General features: G+C 43.8%; 1 protein-coding gene across 1 annotated transcript in view; it reads left to right on the plus strand.

Annotated features, from left to right (window-relative positions):
• Positions 1 to 269: 269 nt before the first annotated feature.
• The window catches only part of LOC309553829 (TRPM8 channel-associated factor homolog), a gene marked incomplete at its 5' end in the record, with an annotated part of 81,161 nt that continues 55,715 nt past the window's right edge, over positions 270 to 25,715 (plus strand). The window contains 3 exons of the mRNA XM_082255283.1: positions 270 to 886; positions 4,741 to 5,660; positions 5,739 to 5,833. Coding sequence (XP_082111409.1) covers positions 270 to 886; positions 4,741 to 5,660; positions 5,739 to 5,833 — 1,632 coding nt within the window. The remainder of the gene's footprint in view (positions 887 to 4,740; positions 5,661 to 5,738; positions 5,834 to 25,715) is intronic.

Genomic DNA, 25,715 nt, shown 5'->3' on the forward strand with positions numbered 1-25,715 from the left:
TATTACATTATATTAATGCCATATTTGTTGTTTTTTTTCCCTCAGATTATCTAATTTAACATTCTGCTAAAACTTTATGTATTAATACTGCTTGAACTTTGAGGAAGGATGTAAACCCAAAAGCTTGTCCAGAAAATTTGGATGTTAGTGCAAATAGAAAAAAAAGTATCACAGACAGCACTCATTTGTTTTTGATTGCTCTTTGAGAAATACAACTTCAAAAATGTCATTTTATTTAACTTAATCATATATTTTTTCTTGTAGGAAATATGACAGCTAAAGAAGACTACAGTTCACTGGTCCATGGCCTGTGTAGCCTGCACTTCTCTGGAGACAGCGTACCCTGTCAACTTCTGCTGACTGGTGACACAGCCTTCCCAGTGCTAGTGAGTCCAGCACAACACGTCCTCTTGGCTGCCTCTAAGTATGGAAAGGGTAAAATAGTAGTCACGAGCCATGAGGCATATTTAAATGAACCACAATTCATGGATTTCCTGAAGAACGCTATAGCCTGGCTGAAACCATCTTTGGAAGCAGTAATTGGTGTTAACAACAATCTCGGTCACCTGGCGCAGACTCTGTCCTCCTCTGGACACAGGGTGGAAAAGGTGTCTGGTCTGAAGAAAGATCTAGGGGTGTTCTGTACTACTGGATATGATGACAGCCAGGCAGAAGATATTGTTACATTCTTGAGTCAAGGTGGAGGTGTGCTTATTGGAGCCCAAGCCTGGTACTGGTCTTACTCTCACCAACAGGAAAACGTTCTGTGTCACTTTCCTGGGAACAAGATAACATCAGTCGCTGGAGTGTATTTCACTGACAAATATGGAGAGAAGGGGAACTTCTGTGTCAATGAGAACATACCATGGAGTCCAATTTATCACGAGTGAGTACCGTATGACTGATAGTCCCTGTAGCGATGGAGCTGTAATAAAGAATAAACTGGTCTCTATAGTTCAGAAAAACACATGTTACATATTAGGGTTTCTTTTATAATATCTTTATGATTATTAGGTAAATAAAAATATATAAGTGTCTCCAAAGAATAATTTTAGATTCTATTTTTGTTAACTTTGCCAAAGTGATGTGATGAAATCATCACAGGTGGTGAAGAATCAAAATAGTTCACTGTAGGAATCAGTTCAGTCAAAATATACACAGCAATGTAGGTTTCATCATTAAAGAGTGCTTTTGAGCTTCAGTAAAAGTCTTTGCCTTGGGAGAGATGATGTCATCAGTCTGCTGCAGGCTTAAGGAACCATTTTCTTAGTCTTTTCTCACATAGTAGAGAATGTGATATACTAATGTGAGTTGAAAAGGGTGTGCTGATCTGTGAAAAAGCTGCTACCAGAAAAGTAAGTAAATATATGTGAAAATATGTATGGTGCGCTAAATCGAAATAAACATATAGTGATATTCAGATAAAATGAATCTGGTGCAAAAATCATAAAGTCCAACAGTCCAAAATAAAAATCTTTCAATCTGTGATGATATGATGCAAAATCAAGGTGTGGAAAAATCAAATGATATCAAGTAGATAATGATGAAATCCCTCCACCTGGTGAATTTCCTCCTTACCCGGCGGATGAGAGGTAAGTGCAATAAAAAATTAACCAAGAAACACTCTTCATGTGACAACACCAAAGGACCGTGCTCTTCACCACTGGTGCAAAAACCACAATAGCCTCTTACCAGAAAAATATAATAACTAAGCTCTGGAACCACCTTTGTGCCGGTATTCTACTCCCTTCCCCTTCAGACTGGGTGTAGCAGGCTTTCAAAGGTATATCCTCACAAGAAGCACTTAACCACTTGCCTTCTGTGCACTTAAACACCCTTCCCATCCAGACCAATTTTTAGCTTTCAGCGCTCTCACACTTTGAATGACAATTGCGCGGTCATGCTACACTGTACCCATATGAAATTTTTATCATTTTTTTCACACAAATAGAGCTTTCTTTTGGTGGTATTTAATCATCTCTGGGTTTTTTATTTTTTACAAAAAAAAAGAAAAAAGACAGAAAAGTTTGAAAAAAAAAAAGTTTTTCTTATTTTCTGCGAGTAAATTTTGAAAATAAATAAATTTTTCTCCTTCACTGTTGTGCACTGATGAGGTGGCACTGATGGGCACTGATAGGCTGCACTGATAGGCACTGATGAGGTGGCACTTATGGGCACTGATGAGGTGGCACTTATGGGCACTGATGAGGAGGTACTAATATGCCGCACTGATGAGCACTGATAGGCGGCACTGATAGGCGGCACTGATAGGCGGCACTGATGAGCACTGATAGGCGGCACTGATGAGCACTGATAGGCGGCACTGCTGGGCACTGAGAGTTGGCACTGCTTGGCACTGAGAGGTGGCACTGCTGGGCACTGAGAGGTGGCACTGAGAGGTGGCACTGCTGGGCACTGAAAGGCGGCACTGACGGGCGGCAGTGATGGGCACTGATAGGCGGCACTGATGGGCACTGGCGGATGGCACTGATGGACACTGACGGGTGGCACTGATGAGCACTGATGGGCAGCACCATCAGTGCCCACACTCAGTGCCCATAGTGCTGCCAGTCAGTGCTCATCAGTGCCTAGATGAGCAGGCACTGATGGGCACTGACTGGCAGCACTATGGGCACTGATTGTGGGCACTGATGGGGGGGGGCACTGTAGGCGGGCACTGTGGGTAATTTGTGTATGTGTTTTACCTCTTGTAATCAGGGCACTAGTGATCGGTGCCCTGATTACATTTCTTCTGTGTCCCTGGCGCTGTGAGGCTCTCCCTCCTTCCTCACACTGCAGGCTTCGTGTGAGGAAGGAGTGCCGGCGATGAGAGATGATCTCATATGTTTACATATGAGATCATCTCTCATTGGACGGTCCGATCACGTGGTGAATGGCTGCTGTGATTGGCCATTCACCACGATCTGTGATCAGCTGTGTCCAAGGCACACGGCCGACACAGAATTTCCCCGATGCGCGCTCTCGGGAGCGCGCGGGGAGACTGCTTCCGGGAGGCCGTTTAAAAACGGCCTCCCGAAAATTCGAGTCCGCGCTGCAGCCGTATATAGGCTATAGCGCGGACCGGAAGCAGTTAAATATCAAGCGGAGGGAGACAACAGGAAGGGAAAGGAAAGCTACCCCTAGGAAGGGAAATTCACTCCTGTAAGAGCTCTCATGGGAAAAAGGTGTCTCCACTGAAGCTTTATCGCCAATCCTTGTTTCCACGACAATCCACAATTTTCAAAATCCAATTGTCACAGGGACAGAAAGTGAGGTGAAATCTTCTGACACCATTCACGATCCATTGCTGTCTGCGCCGGTAAGGAGGAAATTCACCAGGTGGAGGGATTTCATCATTATCTACTTGATATCATTTGATTTTTCCACACCTTGATTTTGCATCATATCATCACAGATTGAAAGATTTTTATTTTGGACTGTTGGACTTTATGATTTTTGCACCAGATTCATTTTATCTGAATATCACTATATGTTTATTTGGATTTAGCCCACCATACATATTTTCAAATGTGATATACTAGTAGTATATCCACCGCGCCAGTGTATCTAACTTGCACTAATAAAATGGGAAGCAGCTGCTATAGTAAAGTGCTAGTGGGATGAGTGTGAAGTAACCTTAATAGGAAAAGTTACCTATAGCGCTTGTTCAATAATAAAGTGCATGAATATTTAATGTAAACAATATGCTTCAAAATAAATAAATAAATAATAGTACTTAAAGTAAAGTGCATAGGTGTTGGTGCAAAATCAGTGTAAACAAATTAGGATCAATTCCTATAGCATACATAAGCAAAACATAATACCAATTCAGTAATTTGCACACTGTGAATAAATTATTTCAAAAGTGCAAAGTTCCAAGTTCATATATAGTGCATGAGATGTATAGTAATCTCATAAATGTTCCACACAGTTCATAAATAGAAGTGACTTCTTGTGAAAAATGTTCAAAAGAAACATGTATCTCTGTGCAGTGCAGGAGATAAAGTGCAGGTGCTCAGTGCCAGGCTTCCCAATCAGATATTGGTGTCACTTTGGTTTCCATCGTGGCTAGTAGTAAAAAGGCTCACTCACTGGCCCAATTGGGTCTTATTTGCCTTATGGCATTAAGACCACATAGGCTTAATTGGCCCCCAGGGCCAGGATGGGTCCCCTTTGGGTAGGTACATCCGCTTACTTCAGTAGTAGCTATCGCTCCTCCGCTGCCCTTATCCAGCCGGGTATGTTAAAAGAAGGGAAAGCTCCAGATAGTGCAGTATCGTTTTAAAAGATTTTATTGCACATATATAAATCCAAAAAAATATGTATATCGCACGATCGCAAGACAAGTAAAAACAAGTAAAATCGCCGTCACATATGGAGCTGTGGAGTATAGAGCAGTAACTACCGGTTTGCGTTTCACCCAGCTCCTGTGACATCACAACGTGCATTCCAGCTTACGCGTTTCATCATTTCTTAGACGTCCTCAGCTCTGAGATTCCTCCATCCACACAAACAAAAGTTTTCCAGATTGACAGACAGAAGTCAATCAAATTCATCAATTGGGTGAAAACATTGATAAAAAGACCAACTTATAATAAAAAAGAAATGAAGACTACTTTTTGTATTTGCCTTTCATGTAATACACACTTAAGTCTTACATGCTATGGTTTTGTTGAAAGGTAATTTCTTATTGTATGCAAAACTAATGCCTGCAGGCGTGTCTGATTTTGTTTTATACAGTATGAATTTTTCAGCGGATCTAAAGCATCTTATGCAAAGTGTTAATGACCTGGACATCAGTGGAGAAAGTCTTCCCTCAGATCTTCTTCTTCATGGACCTCTAACATTTCCAATTGGGCTCAGCAACAACAATCAATGCTTTTTTGGTGCTGCATACTATGGCAGAGGACGTGTTGTTGTAGGAACACATGAAGCCTACCTCTCCAAGCCAGAGCTGAAGACCTTCATTCTCAATGCTGTTTCATGGCTAGACATGGGAAGAAAGGGAAAAATTGGTGTTAAGCAACTGGGAAACGTCCTACATGTGTTACAGAATGAAGGTTTATCTTGTGTGGCTTCGGACTTGATTCCTGGTCTCAGTGTGTATTGCTGCACCTCGTACAGTGATGCAGAAGCTGAAAAGATCCATAGATTTGTAGCAGAAGGTGGAGGTCTACTCATCGCTGGCCATGCCTGGTACTGGTCTCGCTCAAACCCAAATGTGCTTTCTCAGTACCCAGGAAATAAAATCCTCAACAAGTTTGGGATTAGTATTCTAGCAGAGACAATTAAGCAAGGAGTTTATAAGGCTTTGGATCCCAAAGCAGTTGATAGTACCTACCACTTCCCTAGAGCAGTCTGCCAGCTGCTAAGGGACTTAAAAAGTGGAGTTGAGATAAAACCACCTCTCAGCTCTTGGTTGACCAAGCTCAGGCAAGATGTCTGTACGTACATGAGGCTTCCAGCCAGCCCTCTCACCTCATCACTACAGCAAGAACTGGCACATCTAGTAAAAGACTGTCACTTACCCACTGTTAGCAAAGAGCATCCTGTGAAAAACAACTCTAAAGAGGCTTTGATCATCTGTTTAGCTCAAGAAGTCAGCTGCCTTCGAATTCTGGATGACCCTGTTACAGTAAAGATTGATGCTACAAACCCAGGTAGAACATTAAAAAGTATGTTTGTTTCTCCATCTATGCAAGATGTGTGGTACATTACCTTTACTGCATTACTCCTAGGTGCTGATGCATGGAGAAGTACCGGTCTCTTTCTGCCCCCTGGAAAAACTGCAGCACTGATTTTTCCAGCATCAGCTGCTGGACAAGGTCTTCAGGTATTTATTTTATAAATGCTATTCTGAATTGTTTCCAAAACAGAACTTTGGGGTACAACACTTGCATTTAGGCTTCATTCACATGGCCACAAGAGGGCATTCAGCATGCATGGAGCATAAATTGCCAGGATAAGCGAGCCACAGGTGCAGCACACTGCCTCCCAATACAATGAATGTCTGTACGCTGCTATACAACAATCTATGCTGGCATTTGCCGTGTGCACACTGTATGCCCTCTTGCGGCCATGTGCATGAAGCCTTAGAGAAGTGACCTCCAAACAAGACCTGGATGTGGCCCTTTGCTTGCCTTTAGTTGGCCCTTGGGGCACTATCCGTCCAACTGATATGAGACACTATTCTGCCATCTGACACCGACAGTGGAGCACCATTTCTCCCACTGACACCACTAATGGGGCACTATTCCTCCCTATGATACCAACGATGGGACACTATTCTTCCCCCTAATACCAGATGTATACTCCCACTGATGCCAGGAAAATTTCCACTTCCGCTGGCCAAAGTCCGGCCGTCCTAGAGTCTGAAGGACCATAAACCGGCCCTTTGTTTAGAATGTTTGGAGACTCCTGCCTTAGAGTATGAATCCTTTCTCTTGACTCTCTAAATGAAGAGTTTGTAGATATTGTGTGAATATGTTTATCCAATTTTTAAGCCAATCTGCAGGCAAAGCTCTCCTCTTTTGAATCCCTTCCACCCCAGGCCATCCATTAGGTGGCTTACAAAAATTACCTTTAAAGGTTTTTCTTGCATACCCAGCTCTGTCACCCATGTCCATCAACTGATGCTGCTTCTTAGAGTTATGACCTGAAGATCCAGTGATATAGACTACAGTATGCTTGTGCCAACCATCAGCCTCTTTGTAATGTCATCATGCTACTGCATTCTGGACATCGTTTGATGTGTTTACTTCACCTTGGCAACAACATGGACACCAGACGAAGGACCCTCTTCCTCTGCTCTGAAGAAGATAAAAGACTCAGGACCTGAAGCATCACATGGACCGTGGATTTAGGTGAGTAAATGGGAAATTTAACTTCGTTTTTTTTCTTTAACCACTTAAGCCCCGGAAGATTTTACCCCCTTCCTGACCAGGGGGTATTTTGCGATTCGGCACTGCGTGACTTTAACGGACAATTACGCGGTCGTGTGACGCTGTACCAAAACAAATTTGACGTCCTCTTTTTCCCACAAACAGAGCTTTCTTTTGGTGGTATTTGATCACCTGTGCGATTTTTTGATCATGTGCTATAAACAAAAAAAGAGCGACAATTTTGCAAAAATAACAATATTTTTCACATTTTTTATATGAAATTCCCCAAAAAAATGTAAAAATCAAAATTTTTTAACATTTTAGGCCAATTTTTTTTTACCATATGTTTGGTAAAAAAAATTGCAAAAAGCGTATTTTGATTGGTTTGCGCAAAAGTTATTGCGTTTACTAACAAAGGGAAAGATTTTTGTCATTTTTGTTGTTTTTTTTTTAAACGCGTAATGGCGGCGATCTGCGTTTTTTTTTTTTTTTTGTGGGACTGCGACATTGCGGCAGACAGATCGGACCCTTGACTGACATTTTTGACACTTTTGGGGTTACCAGTGACATTACTACAGTAATCAGTGCTATACATATGCACTGTTACTGTAAAAATGACACTGGCAGTGAAGGGGTTAACTTTATTGGAGAGAGAGGGGTTAAGTGTGTCCCTAGGGGCGTGTTTCTAACTGTGATTGGCTGTGGCTACATGTGTAATAGCAGTGATCAACAGTCCTACATAGTAGAACCGTTTGATCACCATTCTTACACAGGGAAGACTTACAGGCGGCTTTGTTTACATTAGCCGCCTGCCTTTCTGCCGGTGTAACGGAAGATCGCGAGTGCCCGGCGGACATCGGGTCCGCCGGGCACACGCGCGGGGGGGGTCTGTGACCGAGCGGGAGCGCACCTCCGGCGGGGCGCACTCGCTCCCAAAACCCTTACAGGCTAGCGACATAGTACTACGTCGCTTTGCCTGTGAGGGGCTGACTGCCGCAGTAAATAGTCGGGCGGCGGTCGGCAAGTGGTTAAAGCAGAACTATAGGCAAAATGTTTATTTTAATTTTGGATAGAGCAGGGGAGGGTTATAACCCATTGTAGAGATTTCCCTTCACTTTCTGTCCAATAGCCAAACAGGAAGTGAATGGAAATCTCTGAAAATTAAGGGAATTCCTTGGGGACCCCCGGGTCACCAGAACTAGTGTCCCCAACTCCCCATTGGAAGATTTTCCCTCTATTACTTTCTGCAGACAACCCAAAAATTAGGATTGTCTTTTACTTTTACTTTCAATGATAATGGTTAGTAATGGGCTTTAACGTTTGAGTCGATCATAAGTTCGACTCTAACATTGGGTGTTTGTCGAACACACAAACAAATGGGGTGCTCGGCTGGAAGTTCACCTGCCAATGAGCATCCCATGATGCACTGCGCGATTGCAGTGCATTAAGTGCTTGTGATTGGCCAAAGCATGCACCTGACCTGTATGCTTTGGCCAATCACAGCACAATGTCCTGTCAGAGCCATGATTGGCCAAAGGCAGGGTGCCTTAAGGTCAATCATGGCTCAGGGGCTAAGTCCACGCCCCACACTATAGCAGCTGTGTGTAGTGTGTTAGGAGTGGAGATTAAGCAGGGTGGTTATGGATTGTGCTTTGATGTTTAATGCAGTCAGTGCAGTGTAGTGTAGGGCTGATTCATCTTGTGTAACACAGTGTAGTGCAGTCAGCTTAGTGTAGTTCTGTGCTGATTTTTGTGTAACACAATGTAGTGCAGTCAGTGTAGTGCTGGGCTGTGATTCTTGTGTAACACAGTGTAGTGGGGCCACTAAAGTGTTGGTGTATACAACACGTCTGTGTCACCCCCACTGATCCCATTTTTTTTTTCATTAATATATATATATATTTTTTTTTCTTTATAATTAATTTATTTGTTTATTTATTTTTGCAGCGTTAGGTTCTGTTGCTGCAATATTAGTACTCCCCCTTCTGTGTTTCAGGTGCTATTACTTCTGTGTCAGCAGTGATTTCTTTTTTATGTGGCGTAGCAGCACTAATTTTATTCAGGGCATAATTGCTGTCCCTCCTTTTGTGTCTCAGGCGCTATTACTTCTGCGTCAGCAGTGATTTTTTTTGTGGCGCAGCAGAACTAATTTTACTTTCAATAGTTTTTTATTAAGATTTTAAAACAAGATAACAGAAGGAAAGTGAAAGGTGTACAGTTAAGGAACATTTCACGTTGTACATTGGATGTCAGAGCATGAATAGGTAATGTATTAATTGGTTTCAAAAGGTTATGTTATAAACAAAGTAATAGGAATTGCCGGACATGGTGAGTCACTATGGAGGAAAATAGCTATTGCTAGAGGAATGGACTTTCTCGGCACAGTAGTCAACACTAATTTTATAAAAAATATATATTTATTGAAAATTCATTAAAATAAATTTATACGTGTACACATATCAAAAACTGATGCAAATTGTAGTTCAATTAAAAACAGATCATGACATTGAACTCATAGTTTTGAGAGTATCCCTCAATCACCGCTAGGTAGAAATGGTGATATTGTTTAAACCTGATACTTGATCCTAGATCCTACTAAATACAGGTATATAATTCCGGTGTTGAGGGATCCACTGTGGTAAGGATAGCCTCTACACGTTTCACGTTCAGATTAACGTTTCTTCAGGAGGATGTAGTACAGAGAAGGATAATTTTTAGAAAAATATATGTGATCTGAAGAGAACAGAAAAAATGCATGAATACCAGACAGAAATATCATACATTTTACAATGTATCATAGGGCATAGCAATTGAGCCCATTACTTTGTAGATATTTGATGTTAGATATGCTCTAATGGTATATATAAAAGGATTTTGTTTATCTTACCAATGTCTGGTGTATAAATCCCAATGACTGCAAATCACCTGGTATACTAAAATTCTAGGTCAATCGCATCTGCAGTGCTGGAGGAAAGATCCCCAAGGCTATAGGCCAGGGATCCTCAAACTACGACCCTCCAGCTGTTGCGGAACTACACATCCCATGAGACATTGTAAAACTCTGGCATTCACAGACAGGATAAGGCATGATGGGAATTGTAGTTCCTGCACAACTGGAGGGCCATAGTTTGAAGACCCCTGCTATAGGCAAAAATAGAGGCGGGAGGGCATTTAGATAAAGATATATCTGCTCTATTTAACAGTTCCAATAGATAGAAAATGTTTTGTATTTTTATATATATATATGTAACATATGCTAGGTATTCTTAAAATTGTTAATGTTTAGCTATAAATATTTGAAAATATATCTACAGAAAATAGTAGAGTATATATATGTATATCCAGGGAGCATGACTATTCTCTGCTCACTTACCTATATATATTTTATAGTTTGAAACTCAAATGCGTATGGAAAGGTTAGTTGGTTTTTGTCGACAGGTCAGAGAGTCAGGCCGTGTGTAGCATCAATAAATCCCATTCTAAAGAAAAAGAAAAGAAGGGGGGTATATATGTGATATGCTATATATAGGAGGTATAAATAGTGGCGTCCACTCATGGGGCACCGCTATAGGGTAATAAACGTTGTATAATCATAGTGTCTATCTAAACAAACCAGGCACATAAGCAATTAGCTTCAATACCTGTCAGATGTGAACTGTAGCCAATTCCATCATGTTCAGAGTATAATATATAAATATTTTGGGGAGGGTTACTGGTGAGTGAGTCACTAAGAATGGGAATATGAGCATAGAGGTACATGAGCTAAAGCCACATTATGGGTAAAGTTTCATCAGATGGGAGACGTATAGTAGTTGCTGTGAGTCCAAATGAGCCAGTCTCTATGAAATTTGGCTCCACGGGAAGCCGAGTAGGCATAGGCTATTTCCAAGGAGTATTGGAGATTGACCAGCCGCACTACTTCCAGGTGGGATGGCGCTACTGGTTGTTTCCAGTGTTTCGCGATTAGCGCTCTGGCTGCTATCAATACATGAAAATAGACCGTTCTCATAGTAGGGGGTATGACTTCTAGCCCCAACGAGAGAAGAGCCATGGCAGGGTTGGGTTTAACCAGTATACCAGTGAGGTTGGAAAGAATGTCAAATACTTTTCTCCAAAAACTGGTTAGGCCTTTGCAGGACCAGAAAACATGAATGATTGTGCCGGGTTGGTCACAGTTACGCCAGCATAATGGGCTGTGTGTAGGGTAAATTTTAGAGAGGCGGTATGGCGTTAGGTACCATCGAGTAATGAGTTTTTGTGTCTGCTCCCAATGGTTGACACATTGGGTAGTATTGTGGGATGTACAAATTGCCAATTTCCATTGTGTTTCGGAGAATGATATTTGGAATTCCCCCTCCCACTTGACCATATGTGAGGTTTTCTTGAACAGGGTTTTCTGCCCAAGGAAATTGTAGAAGAGGGAGATCCCTTTGATCGAGGTAGAGGGGTCAGTAAAGAACTTTTATATCGAGGCGGGGATATGTGTTTCGGGTGGGGGATATTAGTTCAAAAAGCTGGAGATGCTGTTGTACGTATAAATAGCTTGTGGAGGAAGTGCGAGCTCTTGTTGAAGATTTATACCGATAGAGCTGTGAGATTGTGACAATGCCCGCAGAGATGAATTGGATGATATGTGTGTATGGGAGGAGAACATTCAAAATGGATAACGGCAGAGAGAGCGGTACAGTGAGCTGAGATTGTGATAGTTGGATAATGAGAAGTCTCCAAGATTTTAGGGAGGCTCGTGTAGTAATTGGGAGAGTATGCAGGGTTAAGGGTTTCCACACATCTTTCCACACAGCAGTAGGCTGAGGTCTTGCGAGCGGGACAGCGAGGTTTCTATGGAGAGCCAAGGGAGGGATTGTGGTTGGGCGAACCAGTGTTGGAGGGGTGTTAATCTAGACGCATGGTAATAATCTAGGATGTCGGGGAGTCCCAGGCCACCGACTCGTTTATGGCGCACCATATGTGTATAGGCACATCTCGCCCATTTTTTTTTGCCAGAGAAATGTGCGGAGGAGTTTAGAGAGGGAATCTATATATTTTTTTGTGATGTGTATCGGGAGTGTACGAAAAATGTATAATATTTTTGGTAGGCATACTATTTTAAACGTGCCTATTCTGCCGGTCCAGGAGAGTTCAGATGTTTTAAGTTTGTTGACGTCTGTAGAGATGGAAGTTATGAGAGGTTTTAAGCTAGAGGGTAGCAGGCCAGAGGTTGGAAACATTAACTGGATTCCAAGGTATTGTAAGGATTGCTTGACCCAGGTGTAAGGTAGTTGTGTTTGTAGGTGCATGCATGTGGAGAGGTGGATGTTCATGTTGAGTATCACAGATTTGCTGAAATTGACCTTGTAGTAGGAAATGCGGCTGAATTCCTGTAGGATCTGGTGAGCTGCCTGGAGGGATACAATGGGATTCGTCAGGCTAAGGATCACATCATCAGCAAACAGCGTGATGACGTGGTTAGAATTTCCAAATTTGAAGCCCAAGACCAAAGGATTGGTTCTAAGTGATTCGACCAAAGGCTCAATCAGGAGGTTGAAAATAAGGGGTGACAACGGGCAGCCCTGGCGTGTACCGTTCGTTATGGAGAACGATTTAGACAGTGTGCCAGCCGATAGCACCTTAGCCGAAGATGAGGAATACAGGGCCAAAATAGCAGAAAGGATCGGGCCAGAGAACCCAAATCTTTGCAAGACCGCCCTCATGTAGCCCCAACGGATTCGGTCAAACGCCTTCTCTGCATCTATGGAAAGAAGCAGAGAATGGGGTTTTCGTGTCCTCGGCATGGTGGATCAGGTTGATTACCCGTTTTGTAGCGTCGGGTGCCTGTTGTTACCTAACGAATCCCATCTGATCACCTCCAAGCAGTGAGGGCAGGATCTGTGCTAGTCGGTTGGCTATAAGCTTAGCGTATAGTTTCACATCATTATTTAAGAGCGAGATAGGCCTGAAGTTGGCTGGTGTAGTGGGGGGCTTGCCAGGTTTAGGGAGAGTGGTTATATTTGCTTGGAGTATGGGAGGTGGCCCGTGGTTATCGCCTCTGAGAATACTTTTAAAAGGTGAGGGGAAAGTATTTCTTGAAGGGAGCAATAATATTCATTAGTCATACCGCCGGGGCCCGGGGATTTATTCAGGGGGAGGGTTTTTAATGCTTTGGCCAGCTCTTGAGGCGTGAAGGGGCTATTGAGGTGTGACAGGGATTCAACGGAAAGAGTAGGCAATCGTAGGCGTTGGAGGAAAGTTTGGATATCTGCGTCCGTAGGTTGGGGGGTATCCGGGTCTGATTGGAGGTTGTATAGGTTACTATAGTAGTCCGCAAATGCGTCCGCAATTTTCTGGGGATGTGTCAGTTTCAGGCCAGTATGCGGGTGTGTGACATGGTCAATTTTGGTTTTGGTTCTTTTTGCCTTGAGCCTGGAGGCCAAGAATTTCCCTGCTTTGTTATGGGCAGAGTAGTATTGTAGACGGAGGTCGTGCCATCAGTTTGCCATGGTTGTCAGTGAGAAGTCTATGGCGATCTGGGCGGAGAGAGGACAACTTGGAGGCTGTTGTGGGTGAGGGGGTACGTTTATTGGTATCGTCTAAGGATCAAATTTCTGCGATAAGGTCAGTAAGTTTGCTCTGGAATTTTTTCTTTAATCTATAACCTATTTGTATAAGGATGCCTCTGGCAAATGCCTTGTGGGCATTCCACAATGTGGAGGGGTTCGTATCGGGTGTGTCATTGGTGCAGAAGAATTAACGCAGTTGGGATTGTAGGGATTTAAGGGAGTCTGGATCAGAAAGGGTAGAGTTGTTACATCGCCATATAAAAGGTAGACGGGGATGTAGGTCTCGCGGAAATGGACATGTGTATAGATGCATAGTCCGACCATGTTATGGGGGAAATAGAGGTATGAAGAACATGTGGAAGAGTTTGGGCATCTACCAAGAACATGTCAATCCTAGTATATGTATTGTGGCAGGCGGAAAAGAAGGAATAGTCCCTCTCCTCCGCATGTTGGTAGCGCCATACGTCATGGAGCCCCTCCGAGTAGATGAGGGCAGCGAGAGTGGGTAGGGAGGTTTTACCTCTAGAGGAGGTGTCCATGACATGATTCGCCACCAAATTGAAATCCCCACACATGATCAATTTACCAACTTTGAGCTTGTTAACCTTACAACAAAGTTTGCGCAAAAAACGCAGTTGATGCATATTTGGAGCATAGACATTAACTATTGTATATGAACAGTTATCAATAGTACAGTTAAGAATAATATATCTCCCCTCTGTGTCCTGCACCACCCTAGAGTAGGTGAAGGACACAGAGCCTCGAATAGCCAGGAGAACACCTCTTTTATTCTCAGAAGCGGATGCCTGAAAGACATGAGGGTAATCTTGGTGGGAACATCGGGGAGCTTGTCCCTGTTTGAAGTGTGTCTCCTGGATGGCCAGAATGTCAGCCCTATGAGACGTAGCCTCCACATAGAATAGCGTTTAACCGGGTGATTTAGACCCTTAACATTTAAGGATAACAACTGTAGAAACATAGTGGCGTATAAGGGGGAATGATATCATGGATACAACTGATGGCTGATGTATAGCAGAAACCGCTCTGTGTTTGTGGGTAGGCGGCCTTGAAGCGGCCAAGCGGTACCTGAGTGGCACATAGGAACAAAGTGCCTGGTGGAGTCACGGTGTCTGAAGGCAGTCCATCCAAGAAGTGGGGAAGAAGCAGTGGTGCTCGGTACGGCTCTAAGTGCTACTTAGAGCAGGAGGTCAGATGCGTCCAGCTTAGGATCGCACAGCGGTCATCATTTGTGGCGATGGGAGGACCTGGAAGGCCTGGATACAACTTGCCGGTCCTGTTGTAGGTGGCGGGGTTGCGGTTCCATGTTGGGGTGCTGTTGGTCAGAAGGGTCAGGGATAACCAACCCCAGGATTACACTACCAAACATAATAAAAACAATAAAATGCTATGGTGAACTCTCAAACCTAAAAATCAACCAAAAAAAGTCAGAGATACTGAGTATAAATGTTAACAAGAAAGAAGAAGAGAGGTTAAAAAATGAATTCCACTTTAAATGGAGAAAAGATGAAATAAAATACCTTGGGATCAAATTAACATCAACCCCAGAGAAACTATATAAAGTTAACTTTCTCCAAATATTAAATGAAACAAGAGTAGACCTAAATAGAATATCCCTTAGGATCCCCTCGCTGATAGGGAGAATAAATACAATAAAGATGATAATCCTACCCAAAATACAATACATATTCCAATTGATCCCCATCCCGATTCCACAAGTATTTTTTAGAACGCTCAAAGCTCTGATAACCCAGTTTATATGGAAGCACAAAAAAACAAGAATCAGTTACACAATATTAAGGAAAGAAAAGGGCCACGGAGGATTGGCACTACCAGATTTTAAAATGTATTACACAGCATCAATACTTACACGGGTGATAGACTGGAGTAAACAAAATAGTAATAAAGATTGGGTTAAAATAGAAAATACACTTAGTAAAGCACACTTAGCAAAAATTATTTGGATACCCCCAAAGTTTAGAGAACTAAACAGTAATACAGACACAATAACACGACACGCCTTAAAAATTTGGGACACGACACATACAAAAGAAAATTGGAATCATAACTCACTGTTAATACCACTAGTAAATACAACATTTTTTGCACCGGGAGAAGGAAAAGAATTTGGAAACTGGATAAAAGATAGCGGAGCCCGATTAGGGGATGTAATAGAACAAGGGAGACTTATAACCCTTGAAGAATTAAAACAAAAAAAAGGGGAGTGGAAAATAAATGAATGGAGATATACGCAGCTGAGACATTTTGTTACCACACTACCTCAACCATTAAGAGACTTGAAAGATTTGAGACCTTTTGAACAGCTATGTTTCTCAGATAGAGTGGCGAATAATGTCTCAGGTGTCTATAAAATCTTGCTAAAAATAACAAAGGAGGTAGGCCCCGTATTAAAAGAGAAATGGGAAAGAGACCTTGGCCCTTGCAGCGAGGACATTAACTGGGAAAAAAGCCTACAGCTCATACACAGATCTGCGAGTGATTCTAATACCGAAGAAATGAATTATAAGTTACTCGCTAGGTGGTACATCACTCCTGATAAATTAGGTAAATTCCAAAGGGAAAGACCTAAAGATTGTTGGAGAGGATGCCAGATGATTGGAACAATATCACACATTTGGTGGGATTGCCCAAAAATCAAAATATTCTGGAAAGAAGTCTTATCCTTGATAAAAAAAATCACAAGAAAACATATTCCGGAAGATCCTTGGAAATGTCTGTTCCATGGAACTAATATGTCAGTAAAACACTATAGAAAAAGTTTAGTGCCTCATCTATTAAATGCAGCTAAAAGCCTAATACCTTTAAAATGGCAAAAAGAAGAGCCCCCATCAAGTAAAGAATGGGTGATCAGAGTTGAAAAAACAAGAAAACTAGAGTTTCTAAGGAACTGGGAGGAGGAGGAACAAAGGATTGAATTAGAAATTTGGGATGAATGGCAGAGCTTTAAAGAGACAGAAGAATATAAAGAAATATTAGAAGGATTGATAGAGGCTTAAGGGGTTTTAGGGGAAAATAAACAAGGGGGAAAATGGGTAAAGGGAAACGGGTAAAATGTTTAAATGTGTATTGTACGGACATCCCTCCAGTGATTGGAGAGATGAAGGTTTTGTTTTTGCCCTTTTAATTGGAATATGTGAATAATTTAATAAAGAAATAAAAAAAAAAAAAAAAAAAAAAAGAAGGGTCAGGGAGAATGTTCCATTGGCGGAGAAGGCGAATACCTTGGTCCATGGTGGTGATTTGGGATGTAGAGCCCTGATGGGTCACGCACAACTTAGCCGGGTATTTCCATTTATACATTATTTTGTTGTTGCGCAGGGCTTTTGTGATTGAATTGAGGTTTCTTCTCAGTTGTAGGGTATATTGGGAATAGTCAGGTAGAATTTGAAGAGATGCAGATTGTGCAGGAAGGCGATCTTTACGTCTAAAGGTGTCCAGGATCTTCTCTTTAGCCTGGAAAAAGTGTACTCTCAAAAGTACGTCTCATGGGATTTCCTGTGGGAGAAATGAGGGCTTGGGGATTCTGTGTATGCGATCTATTGTGAGATCTTCATTAGAAAGGTCTGGCACAGCTTTCCGGAATAAGTCCCGTACAAAACTGGGTAGTTGATTTGGTTGTACCGATTCCGGTATGCCGTGAATTTTGAGGTTGTTTCGCCTCAATCGATCTTCAAGATCTGCCAACTTAGCTTGGATGCGGTGTATGTCTTCCTGTTGGGACGTGTGGGAGTCCACTAAGGTGTTGTATGACACAGTGAATTCCTCCATTTTATTCTCCACTGCATTGACTCTATCCCCCATACCATGTAGCTCTTTTTGGCAGTAAGATATGGAGGCCAGAATGTTAGCCAGCATGGAGGAGTGTAGCATAGAAAGCATGTCCTTTAAAGTTGTGTCCTAGACAGGTTGCCCTGTAGTGGCAATGTTAGCAAAGGGGTCTGGCGGTGGAGAGTAGGCCCAAGCAGTGCAGGGTGGATTGTTGTCATTGCTCACCTCCATGGAGGACATCCTAAGTAACTGTGGCCTGTCTTCCCTCCTGGGGCGCGATTTGGCTGGGCTCTGGGTGGAAATAGTGGAGGGAGATGAGTCTGCAGATCGTGCAGGCCGCATCGGTGTGAGTCCTCCTAGCTGCGCAGCGGGGTTCGGCGCAGTGATGTCATCAACTTGCCACTAGAGGGCATAGCAGTGGAGGTGTGGATCGGGCTCCTCCGCCATTTTGTTGTGGACCATAGGCTGCCGGTCGGAAGAAATCTGACAATTTGTTGACCGGGGGTGCCGCGGATCGTTTCTTGGTCATCGCGGCGGGGTGCCAGGGATGTTCCCCCAGATGGATCCAGGCAGTTGTGGCGAATGAGATCGCTGTGGTGGGCCGTAGATGGTTGAAAAGCCGGACGCGCACTGGAGCTCCTAGCTTAGGCGGCCATCTTGCTCGGTGGTCGCCACGGCCCCCAGCAGGACTAATTTTATTTAGGGCATAATTTCTTTCCCCCCTTTGCGTCGTAGGTGCTATTCCTTCTGCATCAGCAGGGGTTTTCTTTTTTCTTTGGCTTTATTAAGTTTTTCTTTATTAAAAAAAAAAAACTATAATAAAACAGTTTATAGTGCACCAGGTACAAAAGTATTGCACCCAAGCACCCTATTCCCTTCCCACACTCTATAATAAAAAGCTATAAAAATCCCCCCCAAAAAATAAAAAACAATAATAAAACAGTTAATCGTGCACCAAGCACAAAAGTATTGCACCCAAACATCAGATTTCCTTCCCACATTCTATAATAAAAAGTTATAAAAACCCCTCCAAAAATCCCCATCATGTCGGAAAGGCCAACAAGGAGAAACAGACGCTCACAGGCCACTAAAAGAGGGCAAGCAGCCTCTGTGTCCACAGTGAAAAGTGGCGGTCACGGATATTGTGCATCCCCTGCAGGCGGGGCATGCTTGTCCTTTTTTTCTGATGCTGGCCGTGTTATTGAGCCACAACATGCAGAAGAATTAGTGGAGTGGATGACTAAACTATGATGTTGGTTCCCAGCACTGAATGCTCCGATGTTGGTTTCCAGTTTGAGGAAGGGAATAACGCGAGCCTTGAGAGATGGGGTGACAATGACGGACAAGAAACTAGCAGTCATGTTCCCCCAGCTGCAGCATACTGCCAAGTTTGCTCCAGTGACGAGGAGGGAGGGGATGATGAGGTCACTGACCGTACTTGGGTGCCTGAGAGAATAGAGGAGGAAAGTGAGGAGGAGGCGGCACAACTCCAATAAGGCAGGATGTCCTCCAGGGGCCAGCTTAAGAGCAGCCACCCTATTGCATCGAACTACAGAGCTCCACAGGTGCAGGGCACTGCTAACTCCCCACTGACTTCCAAAAGTTCATTGGTGTGGGCTTTTTTCAACACATGTGCAGCAGACCACAGTGTTGCTGTTTGCAATCTTTGTCTGAAGCGGATCAAGAGTGGCCAGAACACCAGCCATTTGAGCACCACATGCTTGACAAGACATATGACAATCTGCCATGCAGTTCATTGGCAACAGCACCTGAGAGACCCACATCCCTGCTCCTCATCTGGGATCTCTACTCCTACTACACCTCAAATCCTCTCAAAAACCTGCACTGAGAAGTATGATGGTAAAGCAATGGGTGCCACAGGTACTTGCAACCAATCTGTTAGCAGTACACCACCTGTTGATTTGACCAGCAGGCAAATGTTGCCACCCCCAGTTGCTGAACCATAAAAAAAATACTGTCTCAGCCATCCACATGCTCAGCACCTAAATGCTTGATTCTGCCACATCTGTTTGCTCCACCTCCTCCTCTTCTTCTTCCTCTATGGCCTCTTCTGCTTAATTGTCCTCTGAACCAGTGCTCCCTAAGCATTCAAAGGGATACGCAAGCAGTCAGGGTAAAATATGTCATGCAGTGCTTCAGTTAGTCTGTCTAGGGGACAGGAGCCATACTGGGGGCAGAGATTCTGTCAGCCCGGCAGGGGCAGGCTTAGAGGTGGTTGACACCACGGCATCTTGAGCCAGGAATGGTTGTATGTGACAATGGCACCAACCTTCAGTCTGCTCTCCGACAGGGACACTTGACACATGTTCCATGCTTGGCACATGTCCTGAATTTGATGGTGAAGCATTTCTTGAACAGGTACTGAGGCTTACAAGATCTTCTGAGGCAGGCCAGAAAAGTCTGTGGCCATTTCCAGCGGTCCTACAATGCCAGTGATCGACTGGCTGACATTCAACAGGAATTCAACCTGCCTCATTTGTGACATGCCCACCAGGTGAAACTCACCATTGCAATGCTGCAGCGGCTGCACACGCAGCAGAGGGCCATCAATGAGAACCTGTGTAAGTATGGCACAAGGACAGGCTCAGGGGAGCTTGGCTTGTTTCACCATGCCATTGGCTGCTGATAAAGGATGCATGCACTGTCCTGTCACCATTTGAGGAGTCCACATGGATGGTGAGCCACGACGATGCATGCATCAGTGACACTGTCCCTCTAATCTCCTTGCTGGAGCACATGCTTCATGGAATCATGGACAGGGCATTGAAGGCAGAACAGCGGGATGAAGAGGAGGACTTCCTTTCTCCACAAGGCCCCCTTTATACAGATAACATTCCTGTGGGGCCACAAAACACACAGGAGGAAGAGGAGGAGGGGGAGGAGGAGGAGGAGGATTATGGCAGCATGGATGTAGAGGATAACATAAAGCAGTCTTCAAGGAAGGGTTTTCATTCCCCAGAAACCCCAGGGGTTGTACGTGGCTGGGGAGAGGTTGCTCCTGACAATGTCATCCTTAGTGACCCAGAGGACTCAGAATCTCATGCCTCCTCAAACTTACGCTGCATGGGCTTCCTGATGCTGCAGAGCCTGCAAAAGGACCAGAGGATTCGTGGTATCAAGGAGAGGGATCATACTGGTTGGCAACCCTTCTTGAGCCACGTTACAAGGGTAAAGTTGCAGAGCTCATCCTGCCTTCTCAGAAGGAGCAGAGGGTGAAACATCCATTTCGTGGACACTGTGTTTCTGAGGCTTCGTTCGGTCAAAGGAGGAACCGTGGAGAAGGCGGCCGGCTGACTGATGCCTTTAACCACTTTTGGACCGAAAAATTTTCCCCCTTAATGATTAGGCCATTTTTTGCAATTTGTCACTGTGTTAGTTTAACAGACAATTACATGGTTGTGCAATGCTGTACCCAAATAAAATTTATGTCCTTCTTTCCCACAAATAGAGCTTTCTTTTGGTGGTATTTGATCACCTGTGCAATTTCTTTTTTTTTTTTTTTTTTCCCTCTCCACTCTATCCAAAACTAAAAAAAAAAAAATGTTTTTCTTTAGTTACACTTTAACCACTTGCCTACCGGGCACTTTCACCCCCTTCCTATCCAGGCCAATTTTCAGCTTTCAGCGCTCTCACACTTTGAATGACAATTGCGCGGTCATGCTACACTGTACCCATATGAAATTTTTTATCATTTTTTTCACACACATAGAGCTTTCTTTTGGTGGTATTTAATCATCTCTGGGTTTCTTAAAAAAAAAAGAAAAAAGACAGAAAATTTTGAAAAAAAAAAAGTTTTTTTTATTTTCTGTCAGTAAATTTTTAAAATAAATACATTTTTCTCCTTCACTGATGTGCGCTGATGAGGCGGCACTGATGGGCACTGATAGGCTGCACTGATGGGCACTGATGAGGTGGCACTTATGGGTACTGATGAGGTGGCACTTATGGGCACTGATTAGGGGGCACTGATAAGGAGGTACTAATATGCCGCACTGATGAGCACTGATAGGCAGCACTGATGAGCACTGATAGGCGGCACTGATGAGCACTGATTGGTGGCACTGCTGGGCACTGAGAGGTGTCACTGCTGAGCACTGAAAGGTGGCACTGCTGGGCACTGAGGGGTGGCACTGATGGGCGGCACTGATGGGCACTGAGAGGCGGCACTGCTGGACACTGATGGGTGGCACTGATGGACACTGACGGGTGGCACTGATGAGCACTGATGGGTGGCACTGATGAGCACTGATGGGCAGCACCATCAGTGCCCACACTCAGTGCCCATAGTGCTGCCAGTCAGTGCTCATCAGTGCCTAGATGAGCAGGCACTGATGGGCACTGACTGGCAGCACTATGGGCACTGATTGTGGGTACTGATGGAGGGCACTGTGGGCACTGATGGTGGGCACATTGTATTGTATTTACCTCTGTTGTAATCAGGGCACTGGTGATCAGTGCCCTGATTACATTTGTCTGTGTCCCCGAACGGCTGATCGGCTCTGCTCCTTCCTCACACTGCAGTCTCTGTGTGAGGAAGGAGAGCTGGCGATGAGAGATGATCTCATATGTTTACATATGAGATCATCTCTCATTGCATGGGCCGATCACGTGGTAAATGGCCGCTGTGATTGGCCATTTACCACGATCCGTGATTTGCTGTGTCCAAGGGACACGGCCGACACAGATTTTCCCTGATGCGCGCCTGTTTCTGGGAGGCCGTTTAAAGACGGGCTCCCGGAAATTCGAGTCCGCGCTGTAGCCGTACTTCGGCTATAGCGCGGATCTGAAGAAGTTAAATGAAAAAAAATATTAGATGGGAAGGAAGGCAAGATACAGTATCTCACAAAAGTGAGTACACCCCTAACATTTATGTAAATATTGTATTTTATCTTTTCACGTGACAACACTAAAGAAATGACACTTTGCTACAATGTAAAGTAGTGAGTGTACAGCTTGTATAACAGTGTAAATTTGCTGTCACCTCAAAATAACTCAACATACAGCCATTAATGTCTAAACCACTGGCAACAAAAGTGAATACACCCCTAACTGAAAATGTCCGAATTGGACCCAAAGTGTCAATATTTTGTGTGGCCTCCATTATTTTCCAGCACTGCCTTACCCTCTTGGGCATGGAGTTCACCAGAGCTTCACAGGTTGCCACTGGATTCTTCTTCCACTCCTCCATGATGACATCACGGAGCTGGTGGATGTTAGAGACCTTGCACTCCTCCACCTTCCGTTTTAGGATGCCCCACAGATGCTCAATAGGGTTTAGGTCTGGAGACATGCTTGGCCAGTCCATCACCTTTACCCTCAGCTTCTTTAGTAAGGCAGTGGTCGTCTTGGAGGTGTGTTTGGGGTCGTTATCATGTTGGAATACTGACCCGCTGCCCAGTCTCCAAAGGGAGGGGATCATGCTCTGCTTCAGTATGTCACAGTACATGTTGGCTTTCATGTTTCCCTCAATTAACTGTAGCTCCCCATTGCCAGCAGCACTCATGCAGTCCCAGACCGTGACACTACCACAACCATGCTTGACTGTAGGCAAGACACACTTGTCTTTTTACTCCTCACTTGGTTGCTGCCACACACACGCATGACCCCATCTTAACCAAAATTCAATTATCTTGGTCTCATCAGACCACAGGACATGGTTCCAATAAGCCATGTCCTTAGTCTTCTTGTCATCAGCAAACTGTTTGCAGGCTTTCTTGTGCATCATCTTTAGAAGAGGCTTCCTTCTGGGTGGACAGCCAAGCAGACCAATTTGATGCAGTGTGCGGCGTATGGTCTGAGCACTGGCAGGCTGACCCCCCACCACTTCAACCTCTGCAGCAATGCTGGCAGAACTCATATTTCTATTTCCCAAAGACAATCTCTGGATATGACGCTGAGCATGTGCACTCAACTTCTTTGGTCGACCATGGTGAGGCCTGTTCTGAGTGGAACCTGTCCTATTAAACCGCTGTATTGCCTTGGCCACCGTGCTGAAGCTCAGTTTCAGGGTCTTGGCAATCATCTTATAGCCTAGGCCATCTTTATGTAGAGCAACAATTCTTTTTCCAGATCCTCAGAGAGTTCTTTGCCATGAGGTGCCATGTTGAACATCCAATGACCAGTATGACAGAGTGAGAGCGATAACACCAAATTTAACAAACCTTCTCCAGATTCACATGTGAGACCTTGTAACAATAACATGACACTAGGGGAGAGAAAATGTCTAATTGGGCCCAACTTGGACATTTTCACTTAGGGGTGTACTCAATTTTGTTGCCAGCGGTTTAGACATTAATGGCTGTGTGTTGAGTTATTTTGGGGGGGACAGCAAATTTACACTGTTATACAAGTTGTACACCCACTACTTTACATTGTAGTAAAGTGTTGATTCCTCAGTGTTGTCATATGAAAAGATATAATAAAATATTTACAAAAATGTGAGGGGTGTACTCACTTTTGTCAGATACTGTATATTCTTTATTTATAGAAACATTTTTTATACAAAACCATATGTAAAAAGCACAATTGAATATAAAAACAAAGAGCAATAAACATTACACAGCTGTCATTGATCAAAGGCATACAAAAAAACACACATGAGAATAGAAGGGGCATAAGGCTACATTAAGCCAAGCCCAAATTATGATTAATATGGACAGCAAAAGGATAACAGGTTACCGTAGAAAAGAGACGATTTATATGTCATATAAAAGCAAGCTAGGTACCACAAATATGAGCAATACTGCAAAACAAATTAAAGTATCCCAAAGGGCCAGCACTCATTAGGACACATTAGGGGGGAACCCCCACCACACAATCCCAGGGCTACAATAAAGGAGAACTCTCTGGGGAGCCTCCAATACCATTCAGTCTCATATGAAGCTCTAGAACAGGGGTCTTCAAACTATGGCCCTCCAGTTGTTTGGGAACTACAATTCCCATCATGCTTTGTCATGTCTGTGAATGTCAGAGTTTTACAATGCCTCATGGGTTGTGTAGTTCAACAACAGCTGGAGGGCCGTATTTTGAGAATCCCTGCTCTAGAAGATCAATTTTCTGTGTGGCATGGTTTTGACCATCTGCTTGCTGGGTTCAGTAGTAAAGTAGATAGGATATACAAAAAAAACAAACAAAAACAAATACAGGTAGGACGCAGATCAAATACTGCAAGCAGCAGGCTATATTGCAAGGGTCACCACTTCTCAAAGTGAGCATCTCTAGGAGTGGGGCCTAGATGAGGGCTTTATTGCAAGGGTCATCACTTCTCAAAGTGAGCATCACTGATAGTGGGTCCTACATAAGGGCTATATCACAAGGGTCATCACTTCTCAAAGTGAACATCTCTGGCAGTGGGGCCTACATGAGGGCTATGTTGCAAGGGTCATCACTTCTCAAAGTGAGCATCTCTGGCAGTGGAGCCTATATGAAAGCTATTGCTCAGAGGCTGCATGGTGGAGGAAATGGAGGCGCTTGCAAAAGGGGGGGGGGGGGTGACCCCAAAGCTCATGAGCTATAGTGGATCCATATGGCCTAGAAAGAGTAGGACTTGTCCGATCTGTCCTTGCATATGGCTATCCATTCCACTGCTTCCATTTCTGTCACTAGCCGTACCGAATCCAGGCGACTAGGAACCTGTGCACTCCGCCAATAAATCGATTAGTGGGAACTTAGTACCAGCGAGTGAGCAGTTTATAGCTATTCTCCTGCATTTTTGTAAAAATTGAACTTGAGTGAGTCAGTCGGTATAAGTGCTCAAGCTATGCCTCAGAGAAGTCTCTCCCCCACTCCTATAAATGTAAGGGCTTCCTGGAGGTCTCCTCTGATTGAAGCAATTTCTGGAGCACAGAGATAGAGTGCGGGACTGGGTCACCCGCAATTTATAACTTTGCAAATGATGTGAGAGTGGTTGGTTGGTAAATTTATTAGGTAGGTCATATAGCTGTGTGCAGTATTCCCAAAAAGCAGATGCCATTTTGGAAGTGTTCAGCACTAAAGTGCCAGAGGCCATTTGTAATTTGTACACATATGTGGACGGCATTTTAGAGCTCTTGCAAGCAATTTACCACACGTGTTTTCAAATCCACAAAACGTATGTGAGACATGCCGAATTAGGACCCATATAGGCCCCTCAAGCATTTGAGACAATTTTACGTGGGGGGAGTGGAGCTCAGCAGTGGTGTGCAGGGTACCATGATGCTTATGTCTACATTCTGCACTTCAGACCTTCTCCAGGAGTTTATGCATGTCCCCATATGCTCCCTTTCCAGTCTAGCGCCCTGTGAGATTCATTTTCCCCTGACCAATGCATTGTGTCCATCCCAGACTGAAGCCACCTCTCCTACCATGTTTTCCGCAAAGCAATTGGTAATGGTGGCAGTGCCAAAGCATCATTGAGTAGGTTTTCATTTAATCACCAATTTCAGTATCTTCTGTAGCGTTGGACAACAGG

Source organism: Pelophylax lessonae, assembly GCF_965119305.1.
Source record: "Pelophylax lessonae genome assembly, chromosome: 4".
Classification (NCBI taxonomy): Eukaryota; Metazoa; Chordata; class Amphibia; order Anura; family Ranidae; genus Pelophylax; species Pelophylax lessonae.